This window comes from Hydractinia symbiolongicarpus, chromosome 12 (genome assembly GCF_029227915.1).
Source record: "Hydractinia symbiolongicarpus strain clone_291-10 chromosome 12, HSymV2.1, whole genome shotgun sequence".
Taxonomy (NCBI): Eukaryota; Metazoa; Cnidaria; class Hydrozoa; order Anthoathecata; family Hydractiniidae; genus Hydractinia; species Hydractinia symbiolongicarpus.
This window is the reverse complement of record NC_079886.1, coordinates 20,175,723-20,194,726: the sequence shown is the minus strand read 5'-3', so window position 1 is coordinate 20,194,726 and position 19,004 is coordinate 20,175,723. Positions and strand designations below refer to the sequence as shown.

The 19,004-nt window shown below is 38.5% G+C and overlaps 1 protein-coding gene across 1 annotated transcript; it reads right to left on the bottom strand.

The window, feature by feature from the left end:
* Positions 1 to 709: 709 nt before the first annotated feature.
* Positions 710 to 4,923, bottom strand: LOC130622562 (tigger transposable element-derived protein 4-like). Its single transcript, XM_057438031.1, has 3 exons — positions 4,192 to 4,923; positions 1,896 to 1,994; positions 710 to 1,552 (listed from the first exon to the last, which is right to left on the bottom strand). The coding sequence occupies exons 1-2, from the start codon at positions 4,575 to 4,577 to the stop codon at positions 1,955 to 1,957; spliced, it is 426 nt and encodes a 141-aa protein (XP_057294014.1). The 5' UTR covers positions 4,578 to 4,923; the 3' UTR covers positions 710 to 1,552; positions 1,896 to 1,954.
* Between the last annotated feature and the right edge of the window lie 14,081 nt (positions 4,924 to 19,004).

Here is a 19,004-nt window from a genome sequence, read left to right as displayed (position 1 = left end):
ATGTAAGTAGTTAAGCTATTTATAGCTAGCTAGCTAGCTCAATTATAATCTCGTTTATCTAAATAAACTTTAAAGTTATCCTCTATATGTCATTTAACCTTCGCCAGGATATTGTTTTCCTAAAATTTAACACACCAAAATTATCGATGCTTTTTTTTTGTATGGAGAGTAGTTTTTTGAGTGCCAGATGACTCCATAAGTTGGAATCATTTAACGTAAGCTTGCTAAGTAAAACTGGCTCACAACTTGAATTTACTAGCCATGACAAGCCAACAATAACAGTTCTCTTGCTTTAATTGAGGCACCAGTAGCTCAAAAATGGCACGGATTCAATATAAGATGCACGAAATTAAATTCCGGCACACCCGGCGAGATTGTATTCTTGTTTGGCCGCGAATGTACACTTATTCACAAGCCTCCATTCGATTTTATTCTGCAATTCTGTTATCATGTAGTTACAATCAAATATCCACAATGGAGCTGTTCCGACCCATATTGTCCGGCCGACCCATGTTGTCCGAAGAACGGCAACAACCCATATTGTCCGAATCCAACCCATATTGTCGGGATAAGTAAAATACACTTATCGCTTGATTATTTTTCAGAAAATAAATCTTTTGTTAATGCGGATTGTTGACACCCTGGGTAAGACCTTTCAACAAAACTTACATGGTAACGCAAGTCACGTCCTCATCTAAACCTTTTTGGATAACATGGGCAGGCATATAACCTCTACCCATGTTGTCCTAAACCCTTTTGGACAACTTGGGCAGGCATATAACCTTTACCCATATTGTCCTAAACTATCTTGGACAACATGGGCAGGCATATAACCTCTGCCCATATTGTCCTAAACCTTTTTGGACAACATGGGCAGGCATAAAACCTTTACCCATATTGTCCTAAACCTTTTTGGACAACATGGGCAGGCATATAACCTCTACCTACGTTTTCCTGAACCTTCTTGGATCATATGGGTTGGGGTGTCTGCTGAACTTTGAAACTTTAAAAACCTGCATATTAGACTTGGTGATCTTAAAAACATTAAATATCCACATTCTCCAAAAGAAAAGATAACAAATGATAAAGACAGTAAGTATTCTTGCCGAATTTTTTTAACAAATACATGAATATAACATAAGTCAAAGAACATAGTAATAAATAATTGTTAATGTAGGACATGTATAATGAAATCTACTACTGTTCATTTCGATCAAATAAGTCTTTAAACTTAGCCGTTATGTATCCAATCCGGCTATGGGAAGTTGCACTGATGCCTAATTCAGAAAAGTTGCTTCTGAGAAAATGTACAAAACCGCTGGGTACATTTTCACTATTCCTCAAATATTCATCATGAAACTCAGGATTGGTTTCGCGTAATGATTTAAATGCAGCCCAATGAAACTTGGAACCACTGCCTTTTGAATACTTCAACAAAGGATTTTTTTTTCGTCGCAAGACTCAGAAAGCAAACGTTGCATTAGGTCGTGATTTCGTTTCGCGAAAGTTTTCCACCTGGCATTTAAATCTCGCGTTAACTGATCTTCTTGTTCTAACAAATTAAACAGTATATATCATTTATTTGTAGAAAAAGACATGGCTGTACACACAGAAGACGTTTTCAAGAGAAAAATTAGAAAGTCTGCATATCCACCTTCACGGCAGTACTCCTTCCTCTTTGCATTTTCTGAAGCTTGTATTTAACCTTTCATAACCTGATTATTTCAACGATAAAGGCTCTTTAACGTTTAAATGACTTGAAAATAAAGACCAGGGAAGGCAAAGAATAAAACATACTAAACACAATAGCACTGACCTGACTCCGTGAATTTTTCACAAGCAATGCAGACCTAATTACACTTTCCTGTAAGGTCAAAAATAGTTAGCGTTAATACCTGTTCAAAAGTTTTTCTTGAACCACAATGGATGAGTTCCTTGCTATGGATTCTTTCAATTATGTCAAAAATCTTAAAATTTCCCAGAGTTGCGTTGCACTGAAAAAAGCATTTAGATATATATAAAGATTGATTTTGAGATAACAAGACAGCAAGCTGTGATGATGGAACTGGTCTAACGACCCTTGAAGTTAAAATTGTAGAGGTTACACCCTCTAAAGATCAAAACGCAATGCAAGATCTCCCTTTTTGCAAGGATAATCTGTAGATTCAAGGTAATTGAACCAAACAACCCTCCCTACACAATACAATACGTACAACTAACGGTCGGTACACAAAAACTGACAACATGAAAACAGAAGACAGACATAACGACAACAATACAACAAAGAATTTATTATAAAAATAAATAAATAAATATAAAACTATAAATATGAGTAGACAACCACCCGAGCGCCAGGACTTGTGAACCTGCAATCCTGGCCAATATATAATGAAATTCCTTCTTGTTGGACTGAAGAAACCTGCCCCCTCCCCCCCTTAAAGACAAACCTGTTGCCATGAATAAAACAAAACGCCGGTACGATCCGATACCGTTACAACTTTCGTTGGTACTACGCTATCTACATCAACAAAAGGGTGAAACACTTCGCAACTTGCAAAATATGTACCCTCAGTATGCCCGGACGACCCTTTATAGACACATGAAGCTCCCTAAAGCCGAAGTTTTTAAAGAAAAGTTGACTGTCACTAAGGGAAAACGGGGTCGTCCACGCAAAATCACAAGTAGAGAAATGCGGAAAATTATCACGAGTGTCACAAAACTACGCAAGACGGTTGGTGACTTTTCTTCAACGGATATACAGCGAGAGGCAGGTTTATCAGAACGAGATGTGTCAAACCGAACAGTTCGACGGTACTTGAACAAAGCGGGATACGGTTTCACGCAATGTCGCCGCAAAGGTCAACTTCTAACTGAAGATCTAAAAAAAAGGTTGGAATTTGCAAGAAGATGCAAGAATCTTCCATCAAATTTTTGGGCAGAGAACATATCATTTTATTTCGACGGTGTTGGATGGGCACATAAAACAAATCCAGCACAACACGCACGTACGTCTCGAACCCGTACCTGGAAAAAACGTGGCGAACGTCTCGACCAACACTGCACAGCGAAGGGGAAGAAAGAAGGTGTCGGTGGTCGCATGGCTCGCTTCTTCGTTGCAATTGCCCACGGTCGAGGTGTAATCAAGTGTCACCAGTATGCTGGAAATGTGAATGGACAAACATGTGCGAACTTTGTTAGGGAGCATTTACCAGGAATGTTTCAGATATCTGCTAATAACGTTGACAGGCAATTTCTTCAAGACAATTGCCCATCTCAAAGTAGTGCCCTGGCACGGGGAGAGATGGAGGCGATTGGTTGCAAAGTTTTCAAAATACCGCCAAGATCACCAGACCTCAATCCCATTGAAAACATCTTCCATCTGGTGGACAACAAACATAAGAAAGATGCTCTAACACTGAATATCACAAAAGAGACGTACAAACAATTTAGCCGTAGGTGTAAACAAACACTCACAAAGTTTTCCACCGACATAATCGATCGAACGATTACATCTATGCCAAGGCGTTTGAACGAAATCATCAAAAGCAAAGGTTTGCGAACAAAATATTGAAGGTATTAACACAAAATCTTATTTTTATGTTTTGGTCTGTATACAGTTGACTCTCTCTATCTCGAACTCGCAAGGGACCAGAAAATTTGTTCGAGATAGAGAAAGTTCGAGATAGAGAAAAATTGACAAAAATTAGATTTTTTCGTAAAAAACGTATGTTTAACCTTCAGTGTATCGGGAGTTGATAGAGGTCAATGAGAGATGTTAAAATGTTAATATTCAATGCACAAGACTTCTTTTAAAATAAATACATAAAATAAATTTACAGCTTCATTTAAAGAAATCGGTTATGTTTTTTTGTTTAAGTGATGCCACTCTGTCTTCATTAAAAAAGATGGGAAACTAGTCGGACATTTGCCGTTAGGAGAAAATGGAAAGTTTGCTAAAACCATATTTTATTTTCTCCGTGCTGATCAATTTGGGAGATGTGATATAACTGTTACTGGAAAGGCAGTTAATCTTGGAGATGGTGATGGAATGCAGGTCCCCCGTGTTCTAAGCTTATCCGGGCAAAAGTCAATGGTAGAGATTTTGAAAAAACAGAAGCTGTAATTTTAGTGTTTGATATGTAATCAGGTTGTTTTTATACACGAAATGAAAATTATAACTATGTTATTTACCTTTTTTTCCATTTGTCCAGCCAACCATCGAAAGCCTTGAAACTTGAACAATCAAAGTTTTTAGCAAAACTGAGTGCCTTTTCTTTTATCAAATTGCCATCGATCGGAATGTTTTGGCTTCTTTGAACAGTAAACCATTTGAAAACAGCCTTGTCTATCTGCTCATAATCACAGCCTCGAACCTTTTTCGAACCAGACGCGGTTTTTTGTTCTTCCAAGCTTTGTAGGATCTTATGTTTTTTTTTCATCCAAGTTGAAATTGTATTTTTGGGGATCCCGTTTTTTTCTGCTGCCTCCTTGTTTGACATTCCTTTCTCGATTTCCCGAATTATTTGACATTTTTGAATTAAAGAAACGTTATTGAGTTTTCTTTTTAAAGCCGACATCTTCACCTCAAGAAGGTTTCTGGTTCAAAACACTGTAAACAATGTTTTGTGAGTGACTTTAGAATTCGAACGTCAAACATTTTCGTTCGAAAATGGAACGTTTTAATTCGATTTTTAGTGTAAATAGGTTCTTAAATCCGGAAAAGTTCGAGATAGAGAGAGAAACAGTCAGACGGGACCGAGATTTTGGTTCGAGATAGAGAGGTATTCGAGATAGAGAGGTTCGAGATAAAGAGAGGAAAATAGCTTAGAGCCTACAAAAATGTCCAAGGGACCGAGACTTTGGTTCGAGATAGAGAGATGTTCGAGATAGAGGGTAGTCGAGATAGAGAGAGTCAACTGTATATCTTTTTCACAGACTTCGACTGTCAGCATATAAACAGTATTATTTCTTATATTCGACGGTTCACGGGCGTCAATCGTGAAATTTTAAAGAAGTATATTCAATAATTCTTTTTTAGAAATTGACTGTTCACGAGCATGAACCGTCAAATAATAAAAATAATATTTTTATATGTCTTTCTTATATTGACGGTTCACGGGCGTGAACCGACAAAAATATAAAAAATATATTTGATAATTCTTTTTTAGAAATTGACGGTTCACGGGCGTGAACCGTCAAAATTATAGAAAATATATTTGATAATTCTTTTTTAAAATTCAACGGTTCACGGGCGTGAACCGTCAAATAATAAAAAATAGATTTTTATATGTCTTTCTTATAGTCAACGAATCACGGGCGTGAACCGTCGAAGTAATACTTTGATATACTTCGATGGTTCACAGGCGCGAACTGAACATATTCGATAAAACTAATATACTATGTGTTGAGTTTGAAGTAACATAAACTTAATAGCCAAGAATTAGGTGGGCAAAGCAGGAGGAACACTTCACAATATCTTTTGGATCCTCCACAGGCTTAGTGAACTCAAAATATTTCCATCGGCATTCCATCATTGCTGTTTCGCGGTCATTGATAATGCCACCATCGTATTTCCTTATTTTGGTACTTGATGTTCCAAATATCGGAGTTTTCTTCACCCATAACAAATCCTCAGCATAGTGTGTTTTTGGTGCAGAGATGTGAACAGGAAGTCCCTCTAAAAGGTTGAGAAAGTCTCCCCAAGGCATGAGCTTTTCGTTCCATCGCAAGTCATTGAGAAAGACCACCTCGGCTTTCTCTGCTCCTACCCATGGAAAAGTACCAGATGCAGGAGATACAAAAGAGTTGTATATCTCGGTTAGAGGCTGCAATACGAAGGTCTTGCCACAGTTTGCTGGACCGATCAGCATGACGTTATTGCCTTTTTTTCTACCGTATCGTAATGCATTAGTAACAGCCTCACGGAACTTGTTTGTGTCTATGTTGTTTTGTTCTAGAGTTTGACCAACATGTATATAATAGTCACCAGCACAAACACAGGGCTTTTTTCGTGCTTCCTGAAGGATTTGAATTGCCGTCAATTTCAGACGATCATTTTCCTTCATCGAATTTTCCACACGCCACGCATTACGTATTATTTCACAACGACGTTTATCTGAAATCGTCAAAATAAATTTCAAAAGGTCCATTTTTCCTTCATTTTTTTGTAAGTTCGCCAAGACGCAAAGTTCACGCTCTGTGTTGATGTTGTTGGTTACTATGATGTGATAGAGATCCATCACATCAAGTTTTGTTACAGCTTTTTTTTTCGGTACGGCTGGGCGAACGTTCACATCAGAGGCCGACCGAATAGCTTTACGTTTAGCCGATGCCGGCTTGGACTGTGGTGAATTTGTTAACAAAGGGTGCCCCTCGGAAGTGATGTAATCGGGATCCTCCTTTGTGACGTAGCGGTAGGCATCATAGTAATTTGCTGGGAATTCCTGAAAGTGGCAAACTATCCCGTGGCTTTTTGTAACATTCGCCTTCACTTGTTTCCAACGCCGAACCGTTTTCAATTTAATCGACAAGTGGAAATGAACTTGCTGGGGTTCCTCTTTGTGTTTCTCACAACAACAAGCCCATTGCTGTACGACTTCCCTTAAGACACGTACCACAATGTCGGCGAAGTCCTCCCTTGTCTTCACCTTTTCCAAGTCGGCACGGCTGTAAGTGACAAGGTAAACTTGTCTTTGATCTGAGCATTCAGCCATCTTCTTGTTTATTTGTTGTTTTATCTATATAGACATTTTATATATAGTATATGTCAAAGAAAAGCCTATATTTGTGTTTGTGGATAGAGATTCCTTGTGTATCACAACCCCCCACCCCTATCACATGTCAAATAAGTTTGTTACGGCTGTTATTTGGCTATCACAGCACTTGCCAGCCTGTTTTTTTGGTTTGTTTACATTTTGACATTGAAATGAGGCTGCGATTTCGAAAAAGAGGCTGCACATGTTTCAGATCAAAAAATGGTGGCTAACAAGGCTGGCTGATGTGCTGTGGTAGCTCTGTGCTTGGTAGATGTCTTATTTTGAAAATGTACACCCCCTACTGAACTGTATATAATTTATATTTCTCTCAGACAATCCTGGCCAATATATAATGGAATTCCTTCTTGTTGGACTGAAGAAACCTGCCCCCTCCCCCTTAAACAGTGTTGACTTTGGCTGTTCCTTGAATGCTCAAAATTTAACACAAATCAACATTGTGTATGGGGGTAGGGGGGAAGGACAGCTAAATTCCAATAGTTTTGGCCAGTAGATTCAAGGTAATTGAACCAAACAACCCTCCCTACACAATACAATACGTACAACTAACGGTCGGTACACAAAAACTGACAACATGAAAACAGAAGACAGACATAACGACAACAATACAACAAAGAATTTACTATAAAAATAAATAAATATAAAACTATAAATATGAGTAGACAACCACCCGAGCGCCAGGACTTGTGAACCTGGCAGTAGCTTTCCACATGTGTTACGGGATCCCAACACTCAGCCTTACACGGGTAGTTGTCGCTTTGGACCAGCCATTTGCTTCGGACCAGCCGTAAGTCAGGACCAGCCTGAAGACAGTGGCGTAATGAACGTGGATGTAAAGTCACGGAAACAAGAAAGATAGAAATGAAAACCCCTTATATAGCTTCTTCGTAACATCAGGTATAGCAGGATCGATAACCCTGTAGACTAAGTGAGCCAACTTAGCCTCCCTACAGAACTGGGGTTATAAGTGGGGTCGTTACACCCAAAGACAAGGCAATTGCCAAGCCCCCTTGCTAAGCTTCTTATAATTGCTTTCTAGGAAAGCGGCGAGTGAGCGAACTCGTGAATAACGGTAAACTGTATGTAAAACACACAGCAGGGGTAATTTCAAACCGCTAGAAAAAAGAGATCCCTCCCCCTTTTGATATGTACTCCCGTTTTAGTGCGAATTCACACTATTTAAATTTTGACAAAAAATAACACATACACTGTGGAGTTATCTAGATCAGATGGCTTGACACTAATCACTGCCCTATCATCACATTTTAACCATGTATTAACACCCTGATCGCTTATGAAAGCCCAGTAGTGACCAGCCGCCAGTGTGCCTGAATGATTAATAGTGGCGGTTAATTTATATTGGTTTGTGAATGATATATCTTCCGCAGGATGGGAATAAACTTTTAGGGTGTCGTGACCTTGGGCGAGGCAAGAAACAAATTTATTATTTTTCACAGATCTTCCTTGGATACAGTTAAACCTTTTCAGTTGGATGATCAGTATATCTCCACACTGGGTGAAGACAGTTTCCCGGGTACTGTCTTGAAGGGAAGAGCACTGTGGGCACATCCATCTGTCATTTCCAGACATATATTCTGGTTGCAAAAAAGCTTTAATGGAGCCTGTTATGTTGTTTGAAACAGGGAGTGGCAGAATGGACATACTTTCCTCCCTACTGGAAGACAAGAGGCATGAATTACAAGATATTGTTGTAGTTACTTTGTTGGTAATAATATTGTTACGATAACTGATGGCCCTGTCAACTCGTTTAATACATGAGGTAGAATCTCAGGAACATCCTGCTGTGTGTTAATATTAAATGGGTTGTTCCTAGCATGGGACATCTTACGTTGTAACGCTCGGAGAAAGGCGGAAGGGTCTACAACTGAGGTGGATTTAGACAACAGAGACATAGTCAGCAAGACGGACTTGGCCAGGGGGGAAACAAAAGAGGACTCCGATGCACTTTGTGACCAAAGTGCAGGAGTTACAGATAATGCTTGCAGGATAGAATTAGCATAGCATGTATTCCCTTTATTAATCAGACCAGCATGAGTTGGTTTTGCTGGAGTGCTGTTGGTAGGCGGTTCTGGGTCCGGGTGTGAGTGACTTTTATCCACAGTTGGCCTGCGTTGTTGATGCTGTTGTTTGTTGCTGCGGGCTTGTAACCTTTGGCAATAGAGGGGTAGGCACAGATGTTGAGCCTGGTACAAGATTGCAGCTGCCTTGGTTCCACGTAATTGAGTTCCTGGCTAGCCAAATGCAGAAGGATGCTTTCATACAAATGTCGCCTAATTTCCGGACGGCTTGGAAAGCTTCTTTGTTTGGGAAACCCAATCTTTTTAAACAAATTGCAACTGACCGAGAGCAATATCCGCGTGCACCCACTTCGATCGCGAACAGATTTACGTGCCATCCATTATGCTCGATGATATTTATCAAAGGGATGTATTTAGAGAGCTTTTTGGAATGCCAGGTTTCCATGTTTTCCTCACAAGGGCATGTAAGTTCAATTAAAATAACAGGTTTGCTGTTGTTGGAATACAGGACAAGATCTGGTCTAAGCGATGTTATGGCAATATGACCAGGAAAAATAAGTTCACCATTTAAATCTGAAAGAAATAACCAGTCAGTGGCAAGATGCAAAAGGCCTACCGGTTTTGATTTTTTGCTAGATGAGTGACTACCTGCTTTAACAAATTTTACATTATTTAGGTGCTTTACAGGAGAGGAAATAGATTTGGAAAACGTGGTGATCAACTGTGAAAGTTCGCGCAAGACAGAGTCGTGACGAAACGTAAATCTACCCTGTGTTAAAGCCGTTTTGCAGGCCCCTAAAATGTGAGCTGTAGTGCAGACTTGTTTTCCACACAAGAAACAGAAGGATTCGGTACATATACGCCAACGCCTTAAATTACTCGGAGAAGGAAGAATATCATAGGTGGAGCTTAAACAGAACGACAACAGGTTTGGTGGCATGGCAAGCAAGGACTTCCAGGAGAGGTCGTTCTTAATGTAGTTGTCCCATCTGGTCCAACTTCCTTGTACCTGTAGTTGCAAAGCTCTGCTTATATCCTTTTCACCATCAATTTCTTTTGCAGTCACCGATACTAATTTCCTGTAAGAATGAGACTGTCTAAGAGAAGTTCCCTTAGGTTTAGGACAGAGACCTAAACCGCCCTTACCGAAATGGGGTGAACGCATAATTTCTTTAATCTTTAATTCTGCTTCGGCAATTCTGACTGAATTGGACACACTCCATCTACCGGCCTTTAATGTTGGTACAGCTGCCGAAACCAATGGATCTTTAGAATCCCTTAGCAGCAAGTGTCCACTGATCTTAGCGGACTTGAGTATGGAAGTTAGGCTTTTTATCGGTAGAGAGCAAGGTGAGCTGGAAGCATAAAGACATAAATTAGTGGTAGAATGGTGAAGATTGAGCCATTTCCTTATAAATACTGACACCTTCCGTTCAAGGGTGCTGACACAAGACATTGAGACTTCGTATATCAGCAGTGGCCACTGAATGCGCGGGATTAATAGATGTTGTAAAATCCACAGCTTCTGAGGGCCTTTATAAAACGACTTGTCAATAATCGAGACCCCTGCAGATAACTTCTCATCAAGTTCGTCAATAGCCTTCCTATCGGAGATAGAACCATCCATAATACGGCCTAGAAATTGCACAGGCATGGAATGGATAGAAGGAATGTAGGAAGAGAAGTCTGTGGGGTCAGCAGGCTTTTGGAGAGCAAAAGGAGTTGAATTGAGGGACTTACCTTTTATGATCACGATGCTGCGTGATTTGTTGGCACGAAAATCCATGCCAGCCCATTTTAGTGCTGCAGTACACCTGGACAAAAGCGTTTGGGTACCAGACACTGATGAAGACATCAGGTTGATATCGTCCATAAAGGCTCTAATCAAGGGGAGTGACACTTTGCTTGATGTGATAAACCTGGGAGCGGAAGCCAGTAATGTATACTCAAGAATAATATTGATGCCTGCAAGAAAAAGGATAATGGATAGTGTACAGCCTGCAAAAATTTCCCGCGAATGTTTATGCCAATTACTTGGTGCAAGGGGAGAGAATGATTTGCTGTAGATGCCAATGTAATAATTTCTAATAAAAGATATCCACTGTGGAGGAACACCATAGCGCTTAAAGGCAAAAAAGATAAGTCGATGAGGAATTGAAGGGTAAGCACTTGCTATATCTAGCCAGTATGTCAAATCAACAATTATATATATATACATACCTACAAAAACATCTACTGTATATAGCCATTATAAAGAACAGAATTGATTCAGACAAGATTCGAACCTGCATTATCCTGTTAACAGGACATCCTACCAATTGGATGACTGAATCGAAAGTCAGTCAATGAATCTTGATTTTATTATCTAAGAATTATGGTATATATACAGAAATAACAAGAAAAAAAGAAAAATTACATAACAGGATAAAAAACCATCTCAGTTTACCACAGTAACTGAAACATAATTGAGAGGTCATGCCAAAACTGAACTTGCCAAAGAAACAATCCATAAGTATTAACCAACATGTATCTTTACTCTTCTGCTATTGTAGTTTGTTGTTCATATTTTTGGCCTTTAGAGATGACAAATAGCTAAGCATTGCTCACAATGGAAAATGAAAAAATTACAAACACCATAAAAAGTATAAAAAAGTATATATATAATATATACCTAGGTACATGAATGTGTAATAAAATACAGTATAATTAAACTATAAAGGAGAATAAAAAATGACTTACATCAACTGTAGTGCTAGGAACACATAAAATATCCACCAACCCAAGTGTAGGGTAACTCATCAAAACATATTTGTTTCGTCTGATACGCCTAACAGTACTTTCTGATACATCGCTCTATTGTTTTTTCAAGTATAAAACAATGTCGTGATAGGTCTCTTGGGACATTATTGTGGAATTCTTTTTGCACGCTTCCACCTCCAACCAGGCCTGGAACTGTTTTTTATGTTCCCCCAGATCATTTTTAGGCAAAAGATTCTCCATTAAAAACTCAAATCTAAATAATCCCTGAAAAGGATAAAAAAACAAAGTAAAATAACAAACTTATATAAACAAACTGAGGAAAATATAGCTAGCTAGATATCCACAATACCCACGATCCACACACAACAACCGTGCTGCACTAAATTGTCGGTTTACCCATATTGTCGGAGGGCTGCCCATATTGTCTTTTTTCCACAGTTCAAAATATCGGACAACATGGGTCGACAGACATCGCGGGATGACACAGAGCGTATTAGTGGTAACTATGGCCATGTTCACACGTTGCGGATAGACTTCGTTCCGGAGTATAACTGTTTCGAAATGCCCAGCGACCGGCATGTTCACATGAAAAATAGGGGTAATGGTTTGATGTTCTCGCCCAGCCAGTCCAGTTAATCATATAACTGGACTAAATATTATGTGGATGAGCAAGAGCGTTAAGAAAGTAAACAAAATGGCGTCTGAGGGCTCGTTCACATGGACTGATAAGGAGATTCTGCTGGAGACAGTGAAAGCCTACAAAGTGGAAAATGAACAACAAGGAAAAGACTGGGAGAGTATCAGGACTAAGTATGAAACAATAACTGGAAACTTTCAGGCTAGCCACTTTAAATATTTATTATTATTATTATTATTATTATTATTATTATTATTATTATTATTATTATTATTATTATTATTATTATTATTATTATTATTATTATTATTATTATTATTATTATTATTATTATTATTATTATTATTATTATTATTATTATTATTATTAAAAATTCTCTGACAATTTCAAATCTCGATCGTATAAAACTAGTTTCCAGGGACTTCAGGCTCTTGTACTTCCGTGTCTGGTGGTGGCAGATCACATTGCTCCTCAGTTTCGTCGTTTTCGCTACATACATCTGATCCATTTACTTCATACTCTTCCATATCATCACCATCACCCTCATACAGTTCCACGCCTTCATCTTCAAGTCCTTAATCTAAGTTTTCGGAACGTCTTTCTCTTCGAACTGCTTCCAGAAGGTGTTATCTGTTTCTCGACTCCTTTGAAGTTGCTGGTTGTTTTCATTTTATTAACTTCTCCTTAAAGGAATACGATACGAACCTTTCTCTGCCCATTGATTTGAAACTTTTCCTGGAGTGTTGGCAGTGACCCTTTGAACACAAATTCTAATGGTGGTGCTTTGAATCGCTTAACAGATGCTGCAAAAGTCATAACCGTGCATCGTTCACGTGAGAGTGATGGTTTTCCTTTACAAAGCGGGAGTGGTCTCTCCCTTGAAAGTTAGGTGCTTTCTGCGATGACGAATAGCGTGTGTTCTTCATTTGTTAAGATGGGTTTTCAATTGCAATGTCGAGACTATTGAAAACTTCTTCCAAAGACAGGAGCGGCAGATTTCAAAGCATAATAGTTGACTGGATGGAGAAGTGATTTACTTGTTTAAGATATGTAATGGTTTTCTGGGTTGCCGCCGCAGGGTTTCAAGTCTACTTTTCTAAGGGGCAGTTTCTAGTCACCCCAAGCATTATGATGCGATTTCTCAAGCGTTCATGTCTGAGGTCAGAAACCTTTTCTGTTTCCAGGTTTGCTGCTTTACATTCTTTGTCACAACCTTTCTAAGGGCTGGCTTCCAAGTGTACCTTTCTTAGCCCTGGTCTCTGTGTCAGTAGGTAAAAGGAACAACGATACGATTTGCAGTTGTCGACTGTCCTTTTTTCAACGTTTAACAAAAGTTATTGGTTTTGGCGGATGGTTGCAGTGAATGCGGCTGGAGCCTTGCAGGAGGCAGGGGAGGCTTACTCAAGGGCCTGGACCAGATCCCAAGCATGAGTGAATTTCAGTACAGCGGAAATCCATTAGCTTTTCGATCATCCCTGTAAAGGGAAGAATACAGAAGTTCTCTAGTGGCTTTTTATTTTTTGTAGAGGACCCTCCTTTTTTTTCTTAACATCCCCCCCCCCTTCCCCCGTCCTAAACTTTTTTTAATAACTTTTTACACCTTCAAGTTTTGTGACTTTTCCTAACTTTTATTTAACTTTCTTTTTCACAAAATTTTTTTGGGGAATTATGTCGAAGTGTTGCCATGATAACACTATTTTAATGTTGAGTATAATTTTTTTAAAAAAAGTTTTACTAAAAATTTATTTTTACATGTTTTTAAAAGCTTTCCGTACAGTTGCATTTGCAAGGCAATTGGACGAAATGATGCTCTTATGTGAAAAAATGATTTATCTTGGAGAACAATTCTTTCACTGCCACAATGCCTAACTTCCTTTTGTATAGGGGCAACCTACGACACCCTTCCCTCTCCAACCAATCTTGTGAGATGGGGAAGACAAAGAAGACAAAAGTTGCATTCTGTGCAAGAAACCATCCTCAAATGTCTCTCACATATTGGGTGCCTGTAGGACCTCCCTTACGCAGGGTAGATACACATACCGTCATGACTCGGTTTTAATAGTTTTGGTTAACCCTATTCGGTCCGGGGGTTTTCGAACATACTATGACCGGGGGGGGGGGGGATTCCGCCCCCCCCTCAATAACTTTTCATAGGGTTGTTCAAATTGAATGAAACTTGGCACACTTATAGTGCGTCATAAAAGGAACAAAATGGCGCCAAAAAAAATTTGCTTGCGTCAGCACATTTTCTGTGACGTCATCAAAAGCTTGAAAATTGTTAAAAATGCCACTATCTGCTTAAAATATAATTACTTTTGTTCTAGAGCGAATTTTTACATTCTGTTTGAAGTTTCTGAAAGCTAAATAAAAGTTATTTAACATATTTTCCGGTTTTTACATGGATCGGACAAAAAATTGCCAAAAATTGCCCGAAAATCCGTTTTTTCCGATTTTCGGGTAAAATCCGACAAAATCGGGAAATCGGATTAGTCACGTGTTTAAATTATTCAAAATGATTCTTCTTGATGATACACAGTTATGTTGCAAGTTTCAAGTTCTAAGGATAATCCTAACAGGAGTTATTATATTTTCCCCATTATAAGGATTTCATAGAGATTTTTAGGGGTAGTTTCGAGTAATGGCCAATATCAAAGCCCCTGAAAGGTATGGGACCTAAAAAATTAGCATGCAGGTGTCTAATAGATAAATGTTGAAACTCAGTAAGTATTATAGCCATATAACAAAGCAATCAGGAGTTATTAAAAAAAATCGTCAAGGGGGGGGGGGGGGGGGCGGAATCAGCCCCCCCCCCCCCCCCCCCCCCCCCCACTGGACCGAATAGGGTTAAGGCATTGAAAGAGTTTTTGGTATCATATGAACCTCTTAAGCTTTCCAATTGCAACAAAATTAATTTCATTCTGGCCGGTCAATCACAATCTAAGAAGAGGCATACAAAGTGTCCAGGCCTTCTTCACCTTGCTTCCGATTGGAAAATACTGTCAGATTTAGATTCCGTTTTAGTTGTTCCACCATACATTGCAATAACACAACTACGCCCAGACGTGTTATTAATATGTTAGAACTAACTTGTCCATGTGAAGAGAACACGGAATATTGGCACAAACGAAAGCTTAACAAATATTCTTCACTTTGTTATGCTATGAGAAACAATGGATGGATCGTGCATTGCCATTGAGGTGGGTGCAAGGGGTTTCTGCTCAGAATCAGTAAGGACCTGTTTTCGTCGCCTTGTTTTCCCTAACAACCCTTTACGTTCCCTATTAAAATCCCTAACTTTTACCTCCATGAGTGCTTCTTTTTACATCTGGATGTCTCGAAATTCTACCACTTGGGTTGAGCCTGAAAAGGCCCCAATCATTCCTGAAGTTTCTTCTGTTACAAATATGGAATGTAAGAAATCAAAAACCCCTGAGAAATCTTCCGCAAATCACACAAAATCTTGTAAAATCAAAAAACCTGAAAAACTTGCTACAAGGTCTTCCAAAACAACAGTCCCATTGCCATCTAACCCTGATTTTAGGAATAGCGGTCTAAAAAACTTGGGAAACACATGTTGTGCAAACTCCATCTTACAATGTTTTTATAACCTTCCAAAAGTTAAAGAAGCCATTTCTCTCAGCAAAACAACCTCAAAGTTAGGCGAAGCATTTGTAGGTGTTTTTCAAAGTTTGGCTGGTTCTAGAAGTCCAGTTGATCCCTCCCATTTTTTGGAAGTCTTTTTAGTATTGACATCAAGACATCAACCACTTGCAATTCATGTCATATTGCCAGCTCCTCAGAAGTTATAGCACCATGCATCCAACTTTCTCTGCACCCTACGTTACAATCTTCCTTAGATAATTTCTTCGAAAGCTTGGAGTTGTCAGACACCAATGCCTACTTCTGCCATTTTTGCAACGCTCATCAAACTGCTCTAGTTGAAAAAAGGTAGTGTCGTGCGGTTCCCATCTCATTTTACAGCTAAAACGTTTTGCCAGTGCCAACGGCCTTGTGTCAAAAATTGCCTCTCGTATTACTGCTTACCCTGGTACCCTTTCCATAACTTTTACCGTAGATGGAGAAGTGAAATTTCGTAAAAAAATTTCAATTAAGGGCTATTATCAACCATTGCGGCAACTTAAATAATGGTCACTACACAACCATAGCCTTCGACCAAACGGTTCACAGGTGGATACATTGCAACGATAGAGCAGTAATTTTCTGTGATGACCGCCTTATTAACAGTCACGAGTCATATGTTTTCTTTTTAGAAGAGCTGAGGTAAGAATATTTTAACCAGAATGAGTCAGCAAGGGGGCTTGACTACACTCAGTCTTGTCTTTGGAGAGTGACGACTCCACTTATTACCCAAGTCAAAAATAAAAATAAAAACAAAATCAAATAAAAATTAAGTTAACAAGGGGGTTTGATCATACTAGGTCTTGTCTTTGGAGAGTGACGACTCCACTTATTACCCCAGTTATAAAAAAATAAAAATAAAAATAAAAATAAAAAATATAATATTAGCAGGGGGGTTTGATCACACATGATCTTCTCTTTGGAGAGTAACGACTCCACTTATTACCTGATTTAAAAACAAAGAATAGCAAAGTTGAACAGAAAGTGGTCAAAGTTTATTTTAGGAAGATAGGGATGTCTAGTTTCTGCTGATGACTGTCCGCGGACCTCTTCGAGGTGACCCAGCTAGACATCCAGGGTACTTAGGTTCAGAAATATGGGTCGAAACCTACCTGCCCTTAGTTAAAGTTCTGTTCATCTTTTCAAATGTGTTGCGTCCTTTTTATTTTTTTATATTTTTTTAATTAATTCCTTGTAAAAAGGGAGAATTGTGGTTTTTGAGGCATATTCTCTAGAGGAGTACAACCTCTAGCTTATTTTCAAAGACCTAACAGGTTGAGTTCATCATTGCGGTGGCTTGCCACCTCTTTGTAAATTATTTTCCTATCTCTTTATGTTCGTCCATTTTCTGCCCTTGAGGACAGGTTTTATTTCGATGAGCTTTAGACATTCTGCTTTTCCGGGCAGCTTGTCCGTGTTTACGTATTTGTGCAACGACTTAAATACTACATCCATTTCCCTTTTCGACGATAGCCTCTTACCTCTAACAGTATGATCTGAAAAATATCAAATCACTTGCTCAAAAGAAGGAAAAGCTGCAATAGGTTGGAGAAACAATCAGTCGGAGATGTACTATCACTCACCAGCTTGGTAGTGCTGCACCAGGTGACGTAATATTTTCAGTACCACCTTTTTCACCACCATCATCATCCTGCAAGTCGTCCTTATCAGGGATCAGTGCAGGCAGTTCAAAAAAATAAAATTAATTCACACTTGTGTGGAGAAAGAGGTCACGTTCAGTGCTCTCAGTTGAACAGCGTACAAAAATAACGTTCCCGTTTACAACTACTTTCATGCAAGGAATGATCTACGTAAAGCAAATACACAATAAATAATTCAAGGATACAAGTTTTCACGGATGTAAAAAATGATATATTTTGGTGTACTCAATATTTTGGATTGAGATTTGGGAACTTTTGGAAGACTTTTTGGATCACTTTGCAATCAGTAACAACGAACGTGAAAATTTGCTTGGCGATGGGTTTGACCGACAACATGCTTTGGAAAGTAACGAAATATTTTGCAGTCGCAAAATTTGTACCCGTAAGGTGCGAGCTGAACCGTGGTGGAAGTTAAGCCATCAAATCAAGCACGATAGAAGCATTCATGAATTTATGAACAATGGCATACCTTCTACTGAAATTTCAGATAATTTCTTGCCAGAAAAGTTTGCAGCATTACCTTAATCAATCGCCATTAACAGTCTTGAGACTTTTAATATTTTAACAGTTTACTCCTTCAAGCGATAATATTCGCGATGCACACTTATGTCATGTCCCAAATGTGTTGCCATCCAGCGAAGATAATTTTCAAAGTCTGCTATTTGAGTTATTGTGGCACAGTATTTGCGCATCTCTGTAGATCGAAATCTTTCAGGTGACTGCAAACATCCCACTATTTTTAGTATTTTGTACATACTATTGTTTCCTCTCATTGTCTTCATTGATCCTGTTGTTGGAGCTGCAACCACATACTTGTTTTCTAGATTAAGACCAACAATTTTCCTGTAGTTTTTTTGTTTGTTTGTTTAAATAATTTAAAGTCGGATATATAATTTACAGTAGTTTTTAATAAATACATACAAAAACTAATGAAAACCGACTATAAAAGAAAATGCGTATATACTAAATAAATTTATTTACACGGAAATATTTTTCACACAAGTTGCAAAGACAAACCTTACCATTTCAAAGTTTAATCTTTTTCTTAAAATCAATTAAATTTTTAATGATTTTGATATGAAACGGTAAATCGTTCCAAATTCTTGGCCCCAAAGAGCGCAGGCTATTTGTTCCAAACGTAGTTGTTTTAAATCTTACAACTTCTAGATTTTTAACATTGTTTTTTCTGGTGGGTCTGACTTTATTTTTTAAGATAAAAATGTCCTTCATATAAGAAGGGTTATTGCCTGTCAGTGTTTTGAATATTCTCTCCACCATTAAAAGTGACTTTGTTGACGAGAAATGCCATATCAAAGGGAAATAGTTGAAATTTGAAAACACGAAACTTGGTGACAAGATTTGTTTTGCTTTTAGGGGTAGAATATTTTTAGGTCTAAACAAAGAATTTTATTGTGCTGATGCCGTTTTACAAACTTTTCTCAAATGTTCATTAAAACTTAATTTATCATCAATGGTCACACCCAATAATTTTACG

Coding starts and splice junctions, on each gene's coding strand:
- LOC130622562 (XM_057438031.1), bottom strand. CDS start 4,577: ATGTCGGCTTTAAAAAGAAAACTCAATAACGTTTCTTTAATTCAAAAA. Junction 1,995..4,191: donor CTGGACAAATGGAAAAAAAG/GTAAATAACATA, acceptor TGCTTTTTTCAG/TGCAACGCAACTCTGGGAAA.